The following is a 21,231-nucleotide window of genomic DNA, read 5'->3' on the forward strand; positions in this document are numbered from 1 at the left end:
ATTCCAGCGTGTACAAGCCCAGTCTCTCTAACCTCTCTGCGTAAGACAGTCCAGACATCCCAGGAATTAACCTCGTGAATCTACGCTGCACTTCCTCAACAGCCAGGATGTCCTTCCTTAACCCTGGAGACCAAAACTGTACACAATACTCCAGGTGTGGTCTCACCAGGGCTCTGTACAAATGCAAGAGGATTTCCTTGCTCTTGTACTCAATTCCCTTTGTAATAAAGGCCAACATTCCATTAGCCTTCTTCACTGCCTGCTGCACTTGCTCATTCACCTTCAGTGACTGATGAACAAGGACTCCTAGATCTCTTTGTATTTCTCCCTTACCTAACTATACACTGTTCAGATAATAATCTGCCTTCCTGTTCTTACTCCCAAAGTGGATAACCTCACACTTATTCACATTAAACGTCATCTGCCCACTCACCCAGCCTATCCAAGTCACCCTGAATTCTCCTAACATCCTCATCACATGTCACACTACCACCCAGCTTAGTATCATCAGCAAATTTGCTGATGTTATTCTCAATGCCTTCATCTAAATCTTTAGCATCACAATATAACTCCACTCTTTCAATGTAAGTTGCCCAGTCTTCAATGCCACCATCAAATGCTGTAATAGTTCCAATCATCGCCATCTTTGCTATGTTAATTAACCCCTTTTCTCCCCTTATTTTCCTTTTCCTCCTTCTCCCACTCCTTGTCTCATTTCTTGTGCTCTTCCTCTGAGTGTCGTTATCAATTAAAGCACGGCATTCCAATACGACGTAGGTTCATTAACCTTGTCGCCAATTTGTTGTGTATGTGGCCTGGCTACACAACAATGCTATTAATAAAAACGCTGGAGATGGGAGCTAAGTTTCATGGTTCTTTACTGGCATAATCTGAACTCGGCACACACATACAGATCAATACATGCCTAATAGCACATGCTCAATACTGTATGTGCCTAATAGCACATTAAAAGATGTGTTACTAAAATATAAAATAGTCCCTTATTATACTGTAGGCTATACAGTACAATTAAATAATATGATGAAAATATAATGTATACACTGTAACAAAAGCAGCTCAGCAGCTTTAGAATACCTGAATCAGCTGTTGAAAAACAACAAATAAAGGCAGGCTTTCAGTCTCCATCTACAATGCTGTGCTTTGATTAAAAGGTTACAGTACACTGTATTTGTATTTTACCTTTTTTTAAGGTTTTATGTAAGGTATAAAAACAATCAGCATAGTAGACTTGTTCTGGTGTTGATTTTCATCAGCAAAGAACTTGGCCCAATCATCAATGATTTCTCTTCAGCAATCAGCAGATCCTTTATCACCACAAAATCTTTAAATTTCTGCAACCAGCTTGCTGAATATTCACAATTATCTTCAAATTTCAGTTCATTGTGACAGGTCTTTGCTTGTTTCATGATCAGTATACCATTAAGTGGCAAATGTTCACTCTGATGCTGATGAATCCATTCTTTCAATACATGATTAAAATCATAATTTTTGCTTTATGCACTTTATGCAATGTTTTTCTATTTTTTGTTAACTTCTGTTCATTACGTATGTGAGGTCACTTCTCAGAAACCTGCGTATCACCTGGAAACCTTCCCAGTGCCTTGTGGAAGTTTTCATTTGTGATGTTATGTCAATGCTGAAAAAAGATTATGGATTTTGGGATAAGGGGTGCTCAACCTGTATTAACTTTTAGGGCATGCTCCTGGCCAACATTCCACTCTTTGTAAACCTCAGCTCAACAGATGCAGTAATTCTGTTGTATTTTTTCCCCCCTTGCTTAGAGTGAAAACCTTGTTTTCAGATTGAACTTAATCATTTCAAAATTAATGAGCAATTCTATTGCATTAGAGTGAACTTTTCTGAGGGGCCCAAGGTATAAGAAGATGGCTCAACATCTCTAGAGTAATGATGGAGGCCGACAAATGTTTGCCTTGCTAGCGATGCCCGTGTTCTAGAAATAAATCAAGAGAAACAGCAGATGGAAGTGCAAAATGATAAAGGTCACAGAAATTGTGACTCACTGGAGAATTTAGAACACACAGCATGTCAGGCAGCATTTGCACAGAGAGAAAAATCAGTTAATATTTTAGGACATTTAACTTTCATCAGCTACTTAACTGTTGAAATAGACAGGGAAGCATCCAATATGACATTCAAAACAGATGACAAAGAAATACATTTATTTCACTCATTCCATTTAAATTAACAGAAAAAATTACCAACAGCAAATATGACCAATCCTGTATTTAGTAAACTTTTGAATTCAAAAATAAAGACCAGCCTCTCAATTACTTTTGAGAAATTGACATTCTGAGTGTCCAATACCCTATATTTCTGAGAGGGAGAAAATAAATGTGCAGACTAACCTCTGGCAGCTCCAGTATAGTGCCATTACAGTGTGTGTGACAGCTGGCTGAGAGACCGCCGGTGGGAACAAAACACCATTACCTTGAGACGGTAGATAGAAAATCCTCTCGCACTCGGTGGAAGTGTGATCATACTGTTGCCATCACCCTCCTCATCCTCACAGAGTGGACAGGACTGGAACAACGTGCACCTGGCTAACACTAAGCAGAGGTATGATGTAGGTCACTGCAGCATACTGGCTCCAAGTAACCACTGCTTCTGCCATCATGGAAACGGAAAACTCTGTGACCTTCTGCACCCCACCTTGGAGGAGACCATTTATCAGCCCCTGGCAAGGTCAAGTTCCAGACTCTCTCCTGAAAATGAGAAGAAAACCTAGTGGAGGATTTCTATCTCCTGTCAGCTCACGCAGGCTTTCTGCCTTGTTGGAAAATGTGCATAAGCATGTCATTTTGCAGCTGCTTCAGACTTTTCAAGTAGGCAGTCTAAATTGAATAACATCTGAAGAAGTACTTGTGTGACACACCATCTGAAGAATTGCCCATTTACTGGCTTCCCCAGCTTCAGGTCTGCCTGGATCTCAGTAGGACCACCTGGAACGGATACATCCATGCTATCGTTAACAGAGATGTCATCTGAGCAAGTGCATGGAATTGTTCAGTGTAGTCTCCTCCTCTAGGAGATGGAATAAGGATTTGTAGGCTTGATGGTAAATCCTGGGATAATCTTAATTCATCCTTGTCAGTTGGAAAGTGGTAAGGACCTCCATGCCAGTCGACAAAGATGCCAGGAGTATGGTGAATAATGGAACAGATGTTTCTATGAGAGCTCAAGTGGTAGATCTCCTCAATCCATGTACTGCATTTAACCTCTGAGTGAGAGGATGACACAGGTGAGAGGGGCACCTAAAATGGATGAGGTATTCTAAAAACAACACAATACTGGAAGGGTGCAGTGGAAAGAGGGATCCAAGATGTAGCTTGGTTAAAAACATTGTCATCCACCATAAATTTGGACACTCCATGTGGCACTTGAACCCACAGTTATCAGCATCTGCTCCTCCAGTTCAAAAGGGCTTCCTTCCCTGGATGATTTTATAAGTTATCCTAGAAGACAGATGGGAAAAGTTACTATTTATGTTTTTAGGCAATGGCGTATTTTTGCCTGAGAGGGAAATGCAGCAAGGGTGTTCAAGTGTTCTGATCTGATATTGGCAGATTATTTTTGAGAGCTACTGTAATATCAACTGATATTGATGGAGCTCATAAATGAGGCAGCGGTCAGTTCATAAGTCATCAATGTGAAATTGCACTGCGGTCTGGGACCCAATGATATAATCCAGCAGGTGTCAGTGCTTGGACCAGAGGCCACGTCAAAAGATATTGAACTTGTCCATCTGATGAAGCAGAGTTGGAATGCACATTTCCTGCACAAGGTACGGCATAGAAAACTGTGTTCCAGAGGCACTCAGAGATAGGCTCACAGCTAAAAGCCTTTTCAGCACAGATATTAAAAGGCAGGAGAACTTCTAGGCTACTGTACATTACCACTGAAGCCTTACATTTGATTTCATAAAAACTTAACATTAAGGTGTAATTTCTTTCAAAGCCACCAAGTGGCAGTCATGTTTTCCATTACACTGTGAGCATGACATCATCAAGATAAAATGGTCTGAGCCCAATACGTTCAATATGAAAGGTTGAGCATCAGTGTCATATTAATTTTGTTATAATCAGACAGTGTTAGTGTGGATGCAGTGCCTTGTGTGGAGGCACAGTGTACAAATAGGACTGACCCTGACATTCCTTGATTTCAGCCTGGGTAGCAGTGCTAAATGCAAGGACAGTGTACAATCCTTCCAGCCCAAATAGGTTAAAAACAGTCCTGATCCAGCAAATTAGGTAATGATTGGATTGGCTGACACTGACATCACCACATTTCACCATCCCATAATGGGCAACCAGGAAAGTTCTTCTTAGTTTACAAGCCTCTTAAAAGTATGAGATTTTATGACAAATGAAATTGAGACTGCACCTTCAAACACCAAATTTCAAGTGGACAAGGTATGTAACTGTGCCATGTTGACAAAAGGAAGGTTTAAACTATTTTGGCAGTGGCACCCAAGGAGAGAACAAGCTGATGTAACACTTAATATAAATGAAAATCTTCCCAAGATAGATAGGGAGGATGGCTGTAAATGATAACATTGCCTTTTGCTATAAGATACCCAGGTCTAAATGATCAGGGAGAATGTCCCAATATTTGAAGTAACTTTGGGTAGTTCATATGCACTAAACACAGTGTAAAGGAGGCTAGGGTGAGCAGAGTAGTGTGGGGGAGTATCAGTCTGTGTACAACTTGAAAAATTGGGGGTAGAAGTCGCAAAGACATGAAACAAGGGTGAGATGGAAGTCATTACTGGGCTGAAAATAGAGAGGCCTGAATTAATTAATAATCCAGAACACCAGAGTTCAAATTCTATTATGACAGTATGAGAATCTGAGTTCATTTAACAAAACAACTGGAAATGTAGAACACCTTATACAAATATTGTTGGATTGTTGTAAAAATCTCTGTTGCTTCACTACCATCCTTCACAGAAGATGCAAGTAATTTCAAATGCAGTGATGTTTCCAACTTAACTCATATTATTTTCTTCAAAAATTCTCATTGGATGCTTTAAAGTTCAAAACTGGAAGCACTGGCACTTCCACATAAGCGTTTGATAGGCTCTGCACAATTCTGCTATACATACAATTTGTACCATTCTTTTCCACTGGCTCTATTAATAACTCATAGTTCCTTGAAAACCAGTGCCACAGGTGGGTAGGGTTAATCCATTAATAACTCTTATCTGTAATAAAGTAGAAGGGATGGACAAACTGATGCAGGAAAAATTATATAAAAAAAACAAATTGCAAACGTTTAATTGTAACGGATGGCAGAGAAAAATATTTACAACACATTCAGCAAAACAATCAATACTGTACAAAAGAAATATACATGCAAAGTAGACTTAAAACGATGAAGAGGCTATAATGCATTTATAAAAATGTGAAGTTTTTGTGTCAAGACATCCAGTTTTGAATTCTTGTTTTCTTTCACATGCAGATTTGTTTCATTTCAGTACAAGTTCATGTTTCACATAAATATATTACATAGTTAAAATACTTTGTTTGGTGCATAGTTTGCATTCCACAACAACCAAGTTGCGACGCAACTCCTCACGATCAGGTAAAAGGGCAACTCGCTAAAGAAATGAAATGACTGTATAGTTTGCAGTACGAAGTACATGTTTTTAATATTTATTACAGATACAACAGAAGTCTTCATAAATAGAGTTGCATAAAATGTTAAAGCCACAACATTGCACATGATATGAATTAAAACATAAAATACAATGAGTGCATTTACAGTACATATTCCCCCTTAACTGCTCTGCAATCTGAATGGCAGGTGCAATTCCAAAATCCCCCTCCAGAAATAAAAAGAGCATCTACGGCTTGGCTCAGGGGGAGGGTTCTAGAATAGCAAACCAGCATTAAAAATACAGACTGAAGGCAAATAACGGTCTCTATACAAGTAAGGCTTATGCATAATCAGAGCAACAGAATTTGTTTCTATCATATGCAAAAGATCCATGGTTAAAGTCGCAGCAGTAAAAACCTGGGCCATATCTGGCCAAATGCATGGAATTATAATTTAGATACATCTGTGAAGCCACTGGACAGTTTATGACAATTAAAATCAAACAGTTTCTGGGAGGCCATTTAATATTCAGTGGCAAACTTGATTGAAATCAGTGATTGGGGAAATAAATGAAAGGAAAAGTTCTTTGCCGGCTAAATTGTAATCAAAATTTAAGTTTTCAGACTTTTTGTGAAATATAACAATTATGATTTGTTCTTTACATTTTCCAAGATAATGTGTGAAAAATATTTTCCAGCTATTGGAAAAGAATACTGTCAAAATAATCAGAATCCAGCTGGTTGTGTAGAGCTTAAATGGTCCTCTCCACCAGCTTTATATGTTGCATTGGTGGCACTGAATTCCAAGTACTGTCTATGCAAGATTTCTTGGTATGCAATTCCACACAATGACACATGAATATAGCAGCCTATTTTCAGTCAGTTTTATAAATGAATCAACAGCTGACTGGCTGAAGACACTGTTTCCTACTTTATTGGCAGGTGAAAGAGAATGAGCAAAAAAATCTCCTTTTTAGGGTCACACTCTTGGCAAGAGTCTGCTTTGCAAAAAGTTCTTTATGTTACAAACTGGCCGAACATCATTCTGATGTTTGCGCCGCTCGATGAATGAAGTCAGTCTTGATGTGTTTAGTGTTTCGGTATTTCTCTTGATACCTGACTGCAACCAAGGCTCCTGTAGACACACTGCAGCCGAGGGTCGTTTGTTTGGATCTCCCTGCAGTAAGTAACAAACGTAATCTTTGGCAGCTTGACTGACCCCTCTGAAGTAATCATCGGGGAAGCTGAAGTCCAATCGGCAAATGTTCAAACATGTTTCTTCCACACTCTCATCCAAAAAAGGAGACACTCCGCTAAGAAGGACATAGGTAAGTACCCCAACACTCCATATATCTGATGTGAGACAGGCAGAATTTCCTAAAATAATTTCTGGAGCTGCAAATTCAGGGTTTCCCAGCAACTGGTGAATGTAGTATGTTGTAGTTAGCTGCACGGTATCCCCAAAGTCAGCAAGCTTGATGAGCGGCTTGGCCCTACTTAGGTCCACGAGCACATTTTCTGGCTTTAAATGGTAAAAATGTATCAATGATTAGTGACAGAAAAGATCATTGCACATTTGAAAGTAAACTAATATTTCATTAACAAAATCTTGTTTAAATTTCAAACTACGATGCAATATTAGTGACTAACTCTATCAGTAATGACACAGAAATGTGAACTTTGCAAAGCTATAAGGATGAGTTGATGTCACAGACCTTTATATCCAGGTGAGCAATTCTGCAGTTATGTAGATACTGTACAGCTTCCAGAGTTTCTCTGAGATATGATGCCACCTTCTCTTCAGTCAAGTTTCCCCACTCTATTATATAGTTGAGAAGACAACCTTGGTCTGCTCTGAAAATAACAGACAAATTTAATAAAACCAATTTTGTAACTATAGTGAGAAAAATGAAAATAAATTAATTGCACTTCATTCCTTCTTTTAACGATTAGTATACATTGATTCTGAGGCAGCAACTGATATAATCTCACACTGGTCTAACCATAAAATGTGTATGCTCTCTAAGGTGATGCACTTTTAACTTTTCTCTTGCTTCCTTTTGTCTCGTATACGATTGCTTCATGGTTTGCTCAAAGTTGTTAATGCTACGAATGCAGTTTTGATTTAAACAACCATCTCATTTGTAAAGGATGCCAGAGAAAAGTGTGACCATAGCATGGTTGAATTTCAAATTCAGTGTGAGAGTGAGAAAACTGTGTTTGAAACTAGTATTTAAAACCTAAATAAGGCAATTACAATGGAATGAGAACACAGCAAATGTCAAGATGTTGGAAGAACTGTGTGGGTCAGCACCACCGACTTGACTAAACTGGAAAAATGAGGACAAAGATGGTTAAAATATATTAAGAGCCAGATAATAGCTGTTTATTGAGAAATTTCAGAAATCTGAACAAAGGTATATGCAGGCAAGGATGAATTATCCTTGGCTTTACGAAAGAAATTAAAGATGGTATCAAACTAAAAAGGAAAAACAGATAATGGTGCAAAGAACAGTAGCAGACAATAAGATTAGGAGCTTTGTAAAAACCACCAAAGGATATTGAAAAATATTATAAAGTAAAAGTTCAAGAATTTGAGTTAACTAGCAAATAATATAAAAGTAGACTGTAACAGCTTCCATAGGTATATCAAGAGACAGTATGCAAAATACACATTGATTCCCATAAATGTGGCAGGGGAATTTGTAATTGGAAATCAAGAAATGTCAGAGATATTATCTTGGTCTGATCTTCATGCTTGATGACACTACAAATATCCAATAATGATACATAATCAAAAGATCATAGAGAGGTAGGTGCTGAAAACACAGATTATCACTTGGGGGAGAGGGGAACAACCTCTGGACCTGACAACTTGCATGCTAAGATATTAAAGGAAATGGCAGCAGAGATAGTTTATGAGACAGCTGCAATGCACTAAAATTACCTGAATTCTCGATAGGTCCCAAAGGACTAAAAAAAATCACAAATGTAACTCCAAGATAAGACAGAGGAAAAAGCAAACACTAAGTCTGTTAGCTTAACATCTTTCATTGGGGAAATGCTGAAAATCCAGAGGAACACACATAAAATGCTGGAGCTCAGCAGGTTAGCTAGCATCTATGGAAATGAATCAAACAGTTGATGTTTCAGGCTGAGACCCTTCTTCAGGATTGGTAATAGCAAGCCATTTACAGAATCATAAGAGAGTTAACCTGAACTTATCAAATACAGTGTTTGACATGTGTTAGTGTTCTTTGAGGATGTAACAAAATGGATTGATTAATGGGAATCAGTAGATTTAGTGTACTGGTAGTCCCTGAGTTACGAACGTCCGACTTACGGACAGCTCGTACTTACGAACCGAGGATGGAGAACGCTGTCCACCATTTTAAGTCAGATCGTGACGCCTTCTGCCATTTTAAGTTGCTGCCGTTAACACTGTGTTGAGTGTTTAACTTTGTACTTGGCTTAAATTTTTCTTAGTAAGATTTACCCTGACCCCGTGCCCCCCCACCTCCTGTTCCGGTATCAGCACCGGGCTCGAAAACAGAGTTTCCCGAGTTTGATCTAGTGAAAGACTGCTCCCGTGCCAAGTTGATGTCAATCCAGTGACTCCCGTACCATCCGTGCCAGGTTGATGTCGAGCTCGCAACTTGACCTTATAAAAAAAACATGGCCACCTCCAGTTTAAATTCCCACGTGGAATATTGTGGAGGATCAAATACCCAAACCCAGCACAGCCCCCACTTGTCCCATTTAGCCTAACTCAATGCGGTGGTCCTTAGGACCCAGCAGACCTCGAGAGCCGGCACAGTTTGGGACCTGCCGCCCGCAGTGTTTCTGTTCCATTGACGGGAAGTGATCGTGATTGAAAATAAAGTGGAAATAATAAAGCGTTTGGAAAGAGGTGAAACACCATCGGTCATTGGAAAAGCATTAGGCTCAGTCGGTCAACGATCGGAACAATTTTAAAGGATAATGGATGAAGTGAGAATAATGGAGCATGTGAAAGGCCCTGCCCTGATGAAAACTACAATTATTACTAAGCAATACAGTGGTTTAATTATTAGAATACATATGTTTCTTATATGCACAGAAAGGTAAAATATATACTATATTCTAAGTCAAACGTTTGACTGACACTAAATAATACCGGATGTACTTGTTCCAACTTACATACAAATCCGACTTAAAGACGGACTCAGGAATGGAACTAGTACGTAACCCGGGGACTGCCTGTAATTTCCAGAAGCCATCTAATGATGTACCATATAAATGGTTACCACACAAAAGTACAAAGATTTGGATATGTTATATTGGTTTGCGAATGCAAGTGGTAACTGACAGAGTCAGGATAAGTTAGTAATTTTCCAGAGTAGCAAAGCACAAAGATCAGTTCTGGGACCTCAGCTATGAGCTACAGAATCTATATTAGCGGTTGCCAACCCGCCAATCGCGATCGACTGGTCGATCTTTGAGACTTTCCCAGTAGATCCCAAAAAAAAGGAAAAATAAATACACAAATACTGTTGAGAGATTGTTTCCGGGTTGCGGGGTTTAATTTCCATTCTTTCTGCTGAGTATGCATGTGTGTAGCTCCCCCGCCACGTGGTGGTGCCCAGCCACCGGGCCTTGAGGAAACAATATGAGTCAGCTGCACCTTCCTTCATTCCTTGTTAGCCCATTGTTGAACTTGAACCCAAATGAGGTCATCAGTCACCTAAATGCAGTGATATCCTCACACCAGGGATCACTGGTTGGTCTCGCGCGGCCGGTGGAAAGTGCTGTCACTACCGGCCTGAAGCGCGGACAGATGGGCGCTGCCTCTAAACCTGTTTAACACTCTGAATGTTCGTGGGGAACCCGGTGCTAAAATATTTGCAGACAGCCTAATTCGGGCGCAGGCGACCTAATTCATAAGTAGCAGAGCCGCTACCTCGCTGTGATCTACTGAAACAAACTTTTTAATCGGCTGATAGATCCTACGGGGGGAGGGGGGGGGGCAGGCGCACACCCTGTCGTGTCCTGGCTCGGTCGGTCGCTCTCTCCGGACGGCAACCGCTGCGGCCCCGGTATGGGAACTGCCACACCTGGCCAAGGCGTCTGGCAGGCGGGAGGTTTTTTCAGCGGAAAAAACATGAGCAAGCGGGACAGCAGCTAACTGTTGAGAGCCACGAAAACTAAATTGTGGAATAGACTGGACATAAAGAACCTGCTTCGAGTATCGCTGTATTCCGGTCATGTTTAACACCCCCCCCCCCCCCCCGCTGGCCGGTCCGCAAGAATATTGTCAATATTAAACTAGTCCACGGTGCAAAAAAAGGGTGGCAATCCCTGGTGTTCATACATTATTTCTACTTCTGGGTTGTGGGGTTTTACTTCCGGTCTTTCATGTCCCGGTGCGCATGTGTATAACTAATCGATCTGTGGTCGATCCTGCCTTTCACTAAGGCCGAGGTAGGGGATCTTGGGCTTAAAAAGGTTGGTGACCACTAATCTATGTGGTGGACTGAGTGTACTGTAGTCCAATATACTGATGATATAAAAATGAGCAATTCATCAAGTTGTGAGGGCACAACTTGGCACTGACAGATTAAGTGCGAAGGCAAAAAGTTGTAGATGGAGTACAATGCCATTCAAAAGAAGTGAGATGGCAAATTTTGAGGTACATAGTAATCTGGAGATTCAAGTGCATGAAACACAGAAATCAATTTGCACTAAATAAAAATGAAAAATCCAACTGCAAATGCTAAAAATTGGAATTAAAATTTTTTTTAAAATGCGGTTTTGACAAAAGATCTTGAACCTGAAACTTTAAGTTAGGATACAGGTGCAGGAAGCAGTTATGAAGGTGAATGCAACACTGACATTTATTGCAAGGTGTATGGAGTATTAAAGATGCTTTGATGCAACTTTACAGGGTGCTGGCGAAACGACACCTGGAGTGCTGCAACACACACAGAATACTGGAAAAGAATACCATCGACATTTCCGGTCAAGATCCTTCACCTGGAGTACCGCACATAGTTTCAGTCTCCATAATTGAAGGAAGGATACCCTTGTATTGGAGGCAATACAGAAAGGTTTATTAAGTTAATTCAGTTGACAGGTGAAGTTGAGTAGACTAGGCATTTACTCATTGGAGTATAGATCATAATACACATAAGGTTCTAGGGAGATTAACATGATGGATGCTGAGAGCCTGTTCTCCCTCGTGTGGCTATCTAGAAATAAGCAGCACAGCTTCGAAATGAAAGGTTTTCCATTTCATTATAAATCCTTGTAATTCTCTACCCCAGAGAGTCGAGGAGTGATGAATGCATTCAAATGGGACACTGACATAGATTTGAACAACGTGAGAGTCAAGGGCCATGGGGAATCTGCAGGAAACTGCCAAAGTTGGATCAACCATAATTTTATTAAATGATGGGGCAAGCTATTCCTGCTCCTTATAGTCTTCTGGTAATTTCCGTTAACTCAATATGTTGCTACGCATGACTGAAAGTGAATTCATGGAAATAATTTGTATGTAATTATATTGCAATCAATGCATTTTTCAAGATAAAATGCCCTGTTTTTATTGTAAAAAGATGTGATTTCTTTCATACGTTCTCTGCATTCACTCTTAAAAGGATTCTTTTTTTATGACAACTGAATTTCTTTGCTGTAAAACTTTCTGTTTTGAGCCTTTTCATAGTTTGACCCTGATTCACTCATGATGCACTTTAGGAACCATTAATTTTGAGATATAGCAATTTAAAACACATAACAGATCTACTTTAATAACCAAAGGTATTATACACTATTCCTATTAAATTACTAAGCACTTAATTCATACCGAGCAAAAATCAGAGTATCAATTAACACATAATACCTTGATGTCCAATTTTTAACATATAAATACTGCACGTTAACAAAACCTCAAAAGACTTCAAATAAAGCCAGCACTATAAAATATCTTCTACCACAGCCAAAAACTAGCCCACAGTTTATTTTACATCCTGTGAATAATCATGAATTCTTAAAGAGTAATTGACAGCTCTATTACCAATTTTAATGCATAAGGCCATGATTTATCAAATTCAAACATTCCTTTTCAGTTCTTAACTGTCTTTCATCCCATGTGAAATATTAAAATATATTTCCATTGCGTCTTCTACAATATTCAGAATACTGCATAGATTTCCTCCAGCAGCATATCCAAGTTGTTTGTTTTTAAACCACTCTTTGGGTACACAATTATTCAAAATTTTCCACCATTTAGTTTCTCCTGATCAAAAGAAGTGGAGAACTGTAAGACAAGTAGTCTCTGTTGCAATACGGTGAAATCCATTTGATAATTTGTGCATGACCTGGTCCTACAAGCAACTTTACAGAATGATATAACAAGAACACAACTGTATTAATAAATTATCATTCACTTCCACTGAAACACGTAGACTTGTGTTCCCAGAAATTTGTAAAGCATCAGAAATAACTTTTTATAATTAGAAATACTATTATTCTATACTGGCTTAGCCAAAAGTGTTGAGAAAATTCACAGGAAATGTACGTTAGAATGACTAGAGAGAAGATCAGCTATAGTTCATCAGAGAGATAACTAGGATGCAGGGACATATAATGGATAAATTTGACATCTGCTTCCTGAAGATGAAAATAATCAGGTTGATATGATCAGGGACTTAAAATCACTGAGTGGATGAATTGCATGAATCACGATAAAGGTAAGATTGTCAGAAAATTTAAGTAAATCCAGGAAATAAAATATCAATCAAGCAGTTGTGGGACGCAAAATATTCTGCTCTGGAATCAGCTGAGGTGGTTAAAAAGGGAAGTAACCGCATGGGAAATGAGTTTGTGAACTGATTAGAGGAAATGCAGAAGAACAGGAATTAGAAGATAAGGGAAAGCTTTGATAAACTAATGGTAAATTGTCATTTTAATTCTAAACGCATTTAGAAAAGTTAGGATTTGCTTGCTGAATGGATTATTAACAAAAATAATTAAGTTATTCACAGATGCAGCATACAAGTGCTTGAATTAGCCATGTTTACTTGTCCATGGTAACCAGAGAAGGTTACTGTTGATATAAAATAGAGCATTTCCTTCCACAAACTTGCACACAGTAAAGATGGAGGTTATGGACATAATTTCATCTCAATAATTCAATTGTTGCAGAAACTGGGTTCATACTATGTAATTTGTATGACAGAGTTACAGTAGTTTTGCAGTTAGTTCAGTTACTGCACATGGGATGATAATATAGACATTTATGTCATTCCATTTAAAACATCTAAAGATAATGCAATTTTGTAATTAATTAACACTGCAAGGATGCTTTCCTTGAGTAATTATGTACTTTGTTTTCCATACAAAACAGTGATGTTTAAGCTAGAAAATCAATGAAAAACAGCAGATGATTGAAATCTAAATGTAGGAAACACTCAGTAGATCAGACAGCGTCTGTGGGAAGAGAAACAGAGTTACACTTTTAGGTTGAAGACACTTCTTCAAAAGTGGAAAGGAGAGAAAACAAGTTGGTTACAAGTTGCAGACAGGGTGGGGGAGGAATAGATCACATTCAGTAGAGTTAAGCCAGGATTGCCATGGTGATAAACTGCTGATCAAACCATCTGGTTGATGGTTTGCAAGCCCATTTGGAGAGAGTGAAAGGTGTAGCTGTAGAAGTGGGAAATTCTCAGCGTAACAGGCAGAACGAATGGGAGAGAAAACTAAGTAAATGCTACAGATAGAAATCTTTACATCAGAAATATTAGGGAGTGGCACAATAGCATAGCAATTAGTTTTACACTGTTACAGTGGCAGTGACCTGGGTTCAATTCCATCGCTGCCTGGAAGGAGTTCGCACGCTTCCCCCATGATACCATGTAAGTTACCTCCGGGTGCTCTGGCTTCCTCTCACGTTCCACTGGTTAGTGCTTGATTGGTCACAGTGGTATAAGTGGGTGGTATGGCCTCAGTGGGCCAGCTACTGTGCTGTATCTCTAAATACTGTAAATAAACAATTGGCTTGTCTGATACAAACAGAGAAAGTTACAGGGAACTGTTTAATTTGATATTGACTCCACGTGGCCGTAACACGGCTGTTAAAGGTGCGGTTCCTCAAGCTTACACTGGGCCTCCATGGAAGTGCAAGAAGCTGCAGAGCAGAAATGGGATTAGAATTAAGAGCGAAAAGCAACAGGAAGTTCACTCCCTAGTGATTGAACAAAGGTCCTGAATGGTGAGAAGGATGAGACACAGAAAAAGCAGGGTTGCCAAGAGAAAGAGCGCAGTTGGTTGAGATGAAAGGTGATGGAAGTGACTGACTGCATATTTTTATTTTATCAGTGCAGAGTGAAATGCCAACACTTCTACGGGTCAGCTTATTCTGGTGGCAATTTGAAAATTATCCATTGGCTGATTTTACCCAGATGCCCCACTGAATTGCAGAAATCTCAATTCTAGGCAGCTTCTAGAGCAGGTTGCATGGTAGGCAAAACATTGTGGGCCAGAGGGCCTGTAATGTGCTGTAGATTCTCTATGTTTCTATGATTTGTTGTTAATAACTATAGTTATCTTTGTGGAAAATAGCCGTGGTTTAAATCTAAAATATACAAACATCTTGAGATGTTTGAGGCTGTACAGGAAGTATTGTGTTTACCTTTCGTCACAGTGCTCTACAAAAAATGCTATTATACTGGAGAGAGATCTGATTTTTGAGGAGATTACCAGAACATGAGGGTAGAGGTAAGGCAGGCTAGGACTTTATTCCTTGGAGCAGAGCAGACAGAGTGGTGACTTTACAGAGTTGCTTAAAGTCACGAGGGGCATAGACAGGGTGAATGCAGTCTTATTATTCCAGAACTGAAGGGCATAATGATGAAAGGGGAATGATTTAGAAGGAATGAGAGGGAAAATTGTTAACACAAAAGCTGGTAGGTATCTGGAACTAACCACCAGAGGAAGTGGCTGAGGCTGGCAAAATAACATTTAAAAGATACTTGACAGGATCAAGAGATGCTGTAGATTTTCAGCAACACTCATACACACAATGCTGGAGGAACTCAGCATCAATGGAGGGAGATAAACAGTTGACGTTTCAAGCTAAGACCCTTCACCTTGGATGCAGTCTGACCTGATGAGTTCCTACAGCATTTTCCCTGTGTTCTTTGGACAGGTACATGGAAAGGCCATAAGGGATATAGGTCAAATACAGGGGAACAGAACTATCTTAGATAGCCCTATTTTAATGCGTTGGGCTTAAGGTTCTGCTTTCATGCTGTATAACTTCACATATTCCCTTTTTATTCTGTTGAGAAGCTGCTAAAATCAAAGCAACATGTGATTTTATCAACCTTTCAATGAGAAAAAGGAAAGACTTTTTGCTGATTTGCAACACAATAAAAAATATTATGAATCTGCAATGTCTCAATTCATTTTTTAGTATCCTTCCAATTAGAATTGTTAGTAGTCAAAATGTTTTACCAGATTAAATGTGTTATATTGTAATCAAAAGAGATTAGCAGTGCTCCTCTAAATGTTTCTCTTTCAGACATTTATTCATCTCTAAATTTAAAATTATGATTCCAGTCATAATGTTAAATTTTATGAAAGAAGATCTTAGTAATTATCTGTGGAAGACACTTTCCCTTTAAACAATGCAAATTAGATCCATCAAGCATGTTAGTACAGTTCAATCCCATTATTCATTAAACCCTAGAATCAAAACAAGTTATGATATTCCAGTGTAGTTAAATTATTTGACCTTCGCATCATTTGATATATTGCAACACTGCCAATATATGCATATGAATGTTTGCTCGTTACCTATTTTTTTGAACAGAAAACAAATTTTGCCTGAAAGTTGGTAGCATATAGATTCAATTAATATTGATGTATTTAAAAACTATTTCAAACATTAATCCATCCTTGATAATCTGTACTCTTAAACAAAATAGCATCTACCACTTTATTAAAGTAGAAAGTTACATAGAGTCATAAAAATATAATGCGAACAAAAAAAAAATAATATTTTCATGATCTTGTTTTCTTGCATATGCTTTCTTTTCTTTCAGTAGTTGCTCTTAAGAGTTTGCTGGGGCACCATAGAACATACCGCACCATCTATAAAATCTGTTTTCCAGCAGATTCAGAGTGAAACTTCAACTGTTTACCCTTTTCCATAGATGCTGTCTGGCCTGTTGAGTTCCTTCAGCATTTTGTGTGTGTTGCTCTGATTTCTAGCATCTACAGATTTTCTCTTGTTAGTGATTTATTACAGAGATGTTATCAACTTAGGTTGAGAAAATATATGAATAATATTATACCTAGTAAGCTAAATTAATGACCATCTGAGAGAAAAAACAGAACTAGATCAAATACCCTTCAATGAATATGTACATGTAGAATCATTCATTTTTCATGAACATAAAGTTATTTTAAAAATCCATTAACTAAAGATTGTGTTGGGTTGACATTATAGAAAGAACTCCTTAAAGGTCTGAAATTCTCTGGTATGCCAATATGATTTGCTAAATCTTTATTAAAGAACTGGAAATAGTCTTTTGGCACAGTATTTCACAGAAAGTCAGAGAAAGTGGAGTCTCTTTCAGAATTACAGTGTTGTGAAGCTGGCAATATATTCTGATAAACTGTCTCTCCTGCTTCTAAATAAAATAATGAACAAAGGTACAAGAAGATTATGATAACCACTTACAGTTCTAGTATGACTATATAACTGGATGAAGTTTCATAGATATCCAGAAGACTAATGAGTTGGGGATGCTGAAGGCTCTGCATGATTCCAAGTTCATGAATAACCTGGTCCCGTTTCATCATTTTTTTGTTGATGAACTTTGCAGCCACCTCCTCTTTTGTTCCTTTTTGGTCGCATCTTTTAACCACAGAAAATCTCCCTCTAAAGTAAAAAGAATATTTTAGTAGTCTTCTGTATAGCACCAGGTTTATGTTCTTGAACCAACTGGTACAACTCTAATCATTACTTCAGCTTCACAAGACTATGGCCACTTTGCACTATAATGGACTTCATTTATTTTTTTGTTCTAAATGTATTCTTTCTTATTAAGAATGTGTATAATTTAGCTTTAATTTATGTTTTTCTTGTGAAATGTTTTGCTTTCGATGCTATGTGCCTGTGATGCTGTTTTTTTAAATTGCATCTGCCCAGTTCACTGAACAGACAAAGTTTATACAATTTAAAACTGTCCCTTTCTAATATTCCACTACATGGTCATTCAATAATATACCTGGTCATGTAATCAACCGATTCTCTGAACTCAGAGAAATGCTTGATTACAGTTCTCCAATTTTTAAGAATACTGAACCTTTAAAAGATTATTTGTGAAATGAAAGAAACTGACTATATCTAAGAGTAAAGATGAGATAGTTCATTGCAAAACTTATAAATAACATTAAAGTCTCTGGAATTATCCATTTCCAAATTTAATCTAATTTTTCTGAATTAGTTATTTTAAATGTAAATGAAAATTTTTTACAAGTGTAGTATTTTCTCTAACATTATTTCAACAGCATGTCTGTTACTCTCTTTTTATAATATTGCTCCATATCAATTAACCTCAATTTTCCAAACATGCTCCAATCTGTTTCCATATTAATAGGTTCATTGCACTGTGACACAAAATTCACAGGATACCAGAGTAACATCACCGTTATTAATTCAAATATATAGAAACAAACACCAATTTCCTCACGACTAGGGATAACAGCATTTTGGAGAATATTTTACCACTGATGAACATGCCTCTTCTCTTCTGTGCAGTTCTAACTTCTATAAACTTCTAGCTTGCTGTAAACTGGAGCAATTTCTCTTGGAGAAAAGTGGAATTATAAATCTATATAATCCTATAAATTTTTCATAATTCACTGCTTCAGCTTTGATTGTTGCATTTGGTGATTTTGATGTGGCATGCTTTACATTGGAGGGACCAAGCTTAAACCAGACCTTTTTATGAAGCACCTGTGTTCTGTCCACTATGGTTTCCAGTTCCATGTCATTATAACTCTCCCTCCACATTTCACATATCAACCAGCCTTTTTCACTGAGATCAAAAGCAAATTAGAAGAAAAGCACCTCATATTCCACCCAGGTAGCCTTTAACCCAATGTAAGCCTTGTCTCCTGCTCCACCAAGGCTTTTCCTCTTTCTCTTTCCCTTTTCCTTCCCTTTGCCCTTTGTTATTTATATCCTTTCACTATCCCCACCTGGTTGCACTTGTCCATCACCCACACATCTATCTGTTTCTTTTTCTCCCTCAGCCTACCCTTCCCAAACCCACCCTCATCTGCTTCTATGTCCATGACTCCACTTTCAGCCTCAACCTCTAACCTTCCTCTCCCCTAACCACATCTGGCTGCATCTGCCCAATCTTTTTACCTCATTTGTTTCCACCTGTCACTCACCAGCCTCTGTCTCAAACTTCCCATCTTTCCCTCCCCACCTGGATCCATCTGCCCATCATTCCCCACTTCACCTGGTTCTACCTATCATCTCAACTCACCTTCACCTTCTGTCCTGGCTATTATCCCTCAACACTCTCAGTCCTGATAAAAGATCTCGACCTGAAATACTTTTGCCTCCACAGATACTGCTTGAGCTGCTTTGTTCTTTGTCTTTTATTCTTTTGCAGGAGATACCTGAATGTGCAGATTTCTGTGCTGCCATAATTTTCTACATTCCATGTATGATAATAAACTAGTTCAGCATGAATTTATTAATAACCACTGTTTATCAAAACAATTGAAAGGTGCTTCATGTGATAGTTCCAAAATCCCTCGAAAAATACTGAGTGGATGGTGAATTGTCAAAGATAAAAATGAAGTCAGTGGGTATTATAAGAACGGCTACCTGCCAATCTCTGCTATTTCAGTGTAAACAGAATCAAAGTTATCTTTCCAGATGATCCTTCTTCCATCACTACGTGGTCCTAAATTTGGAAAAAAAAGAAACCATTTTACCATTAATCATAGATGCTTTAGAAATCTGCCTACCCTTTGGGAACAGATTAACTGCACAATAGCAACAAGGTTTGACAGGCTACTGGCTGAAAAGGTGAAACTGAAGTCATGTTAATCTGGAGGGATAAGAGGAAATATAAATTTATAATAACAAAGGATTTAGAATATTCTAAACAAAGTGGGAAAGTAAACTTCAAACCTGTGGAAGAGATACAATATGAGAAAGATCAGAAACTTTTGTGGTGAAAGGGAAAATAGATCAGTCATTATTATTTGCAAGGCCACCTCAGATTACATCAACGTTTCAACACTACAACAGTTTATTCAATTCAAAATAAATAAAGTTACTTACATCAGCAAGTAGCCTCAATTTCCCTACATTCACCAACTATTTCTTCATTTAACTGTTCCTTTGTTACCTGGATTTCCAGATAGACTTTAACTTATCCTGTCTTCCTCTCCAAAAGACGGCCTAATTTTCTACTTCATTCAGGGCAGTTTTGCTTGTTTATTTATTTCACACAGAAAGTGGTAGGCACCTGCAATGCTCTGCCAGGGATGGTTGTGCGGGCAGATACGATAGTAGTGTTCAAGAGGCTCATAGATAGGTAGATGAAAGGAGAGATATAGTCAGAGGGGATTAGCTTAGTTGGGCACTTGACTGCTAACTTAATTGGTTCTGCACTATATTGTGGGCCATAGGGCCTGTTCCAGGTTCTACTCTCACAAGATTCAACTTAGTCCACTGCTCCTTGAATTAGCACGTGCACTTCCAGTATTCAGCATTAACATTCCACCTTTACAAAATGTCATGGCATTTTATTGCATTAAAAACTCTTTGGCCTGAAGCCGATTGTAAAGGAATGGCTCTTGTTTTCAAAGATCTTGATTCCCTTAATACTCTGAAATTTATTGATCTCCGTTTTGAATTAAATCAGTTACTGAGTTTAGCATACAGAATTCCAGAGATTCACCATGGAGCAGGTGAAGAAATGTCTTCTCATCTCAATCCTCAACAGTTTCCCCTTATTCTGAGAATTCAAAGTAAACACAAAATACACTCAAAAACTTCTATAGATGTACTGTGGAGAGCATTCTGACAGGCTGCATCACTATCTGGTATGAAGGGTCTACTGCACAGGACCGAAAGAAGCTGCAGAGGGTTGAAAATTTAGTCGGCTCCATCTTGGGTACTAGTCTACAAAGTACCCAGGACATCTTCAAGGAGCAGTGTCTCAGAAAGGCAGTGTCCATTATTAAGGACCTCCAGCACCCAGGGCATGCCCTTTTCTCAATGTTACTATCAGGTAGGAGGTACAGAAGCCTGAAGGCACACACTCAGTGATTCAGAAACAGGTTCTTCCATTCTGCCATCCAATTCCTAAGTGAATATTGAACCCTTGGACACTACCTCACTTTATTTAATACAAACCCCATTTCCAGAAAAGTTGGGATATTTTCCAAAATGCAATAAAAACAAAAATCTGTGATATGTTAATTCACGTGAACCTTTATTTAACTGACAAAAGTACAAAGAAAAGATTTTCAATAGATTTACTGACTAACTTAATTGCATTTTGTAAATATACACAAA

At 38.4% G+C, this 21,231-nt stretch overlaps 1 protein-coding gene across 4 annotated transcripts in view; it reads right to left on the reverse strand.

Moving 5' to 3' along the window:
• Positions 1–5,297: 5,297 nt before the first annotated feature.
• LOC140713799 (triple functional domain protein) overlaps positions 5,298–21,231 on the reverse strand; it is a 329,694-nt gene continuing 313,760 nt past the window's right edge. For all 4 annotated transcript variants that reach the window (XM_073024339.1, XM_073024337.1, XM_073024338.1 and 1 more), the window contains 4 exons: positions 19,528–19,606; positions 17,359–17,559; positions 7,352–7,490; positions 5,298–7,158 (listed from right to left, as the gene is read on the reverse strand). In XM_073024339.1, coding sequence (XP_072880440.1) covers positions 6,616–7,158; positions 7,352–7,490; positions 17,359–17,559; positions 19,528–19,606 — 962 coding nt within the window. In that variant the 3' untranslated portion in view covers positions 5,298–6,615. The remainder of the gene's footprint in view (positions 7,159–7,351; positions 7,491–17,358; positions 17,560–19,527; positions 19,607–21,231) is intronic.

This window comes from Hemitrygon akajei, chromosome 20, assembly GCF_048418815.1.
Source record: "Hemitrygon akajei chromosome 20, sHemAka1.3, whole genome shotgun sequence".
Classification (NCBI taxonomy): Eukaryota; Metazoa; Chordata; class Chondrichthyes; order Myliobatiformes; family Dasyatidae; genus Hemitrygon; species Hemitrygon akajei.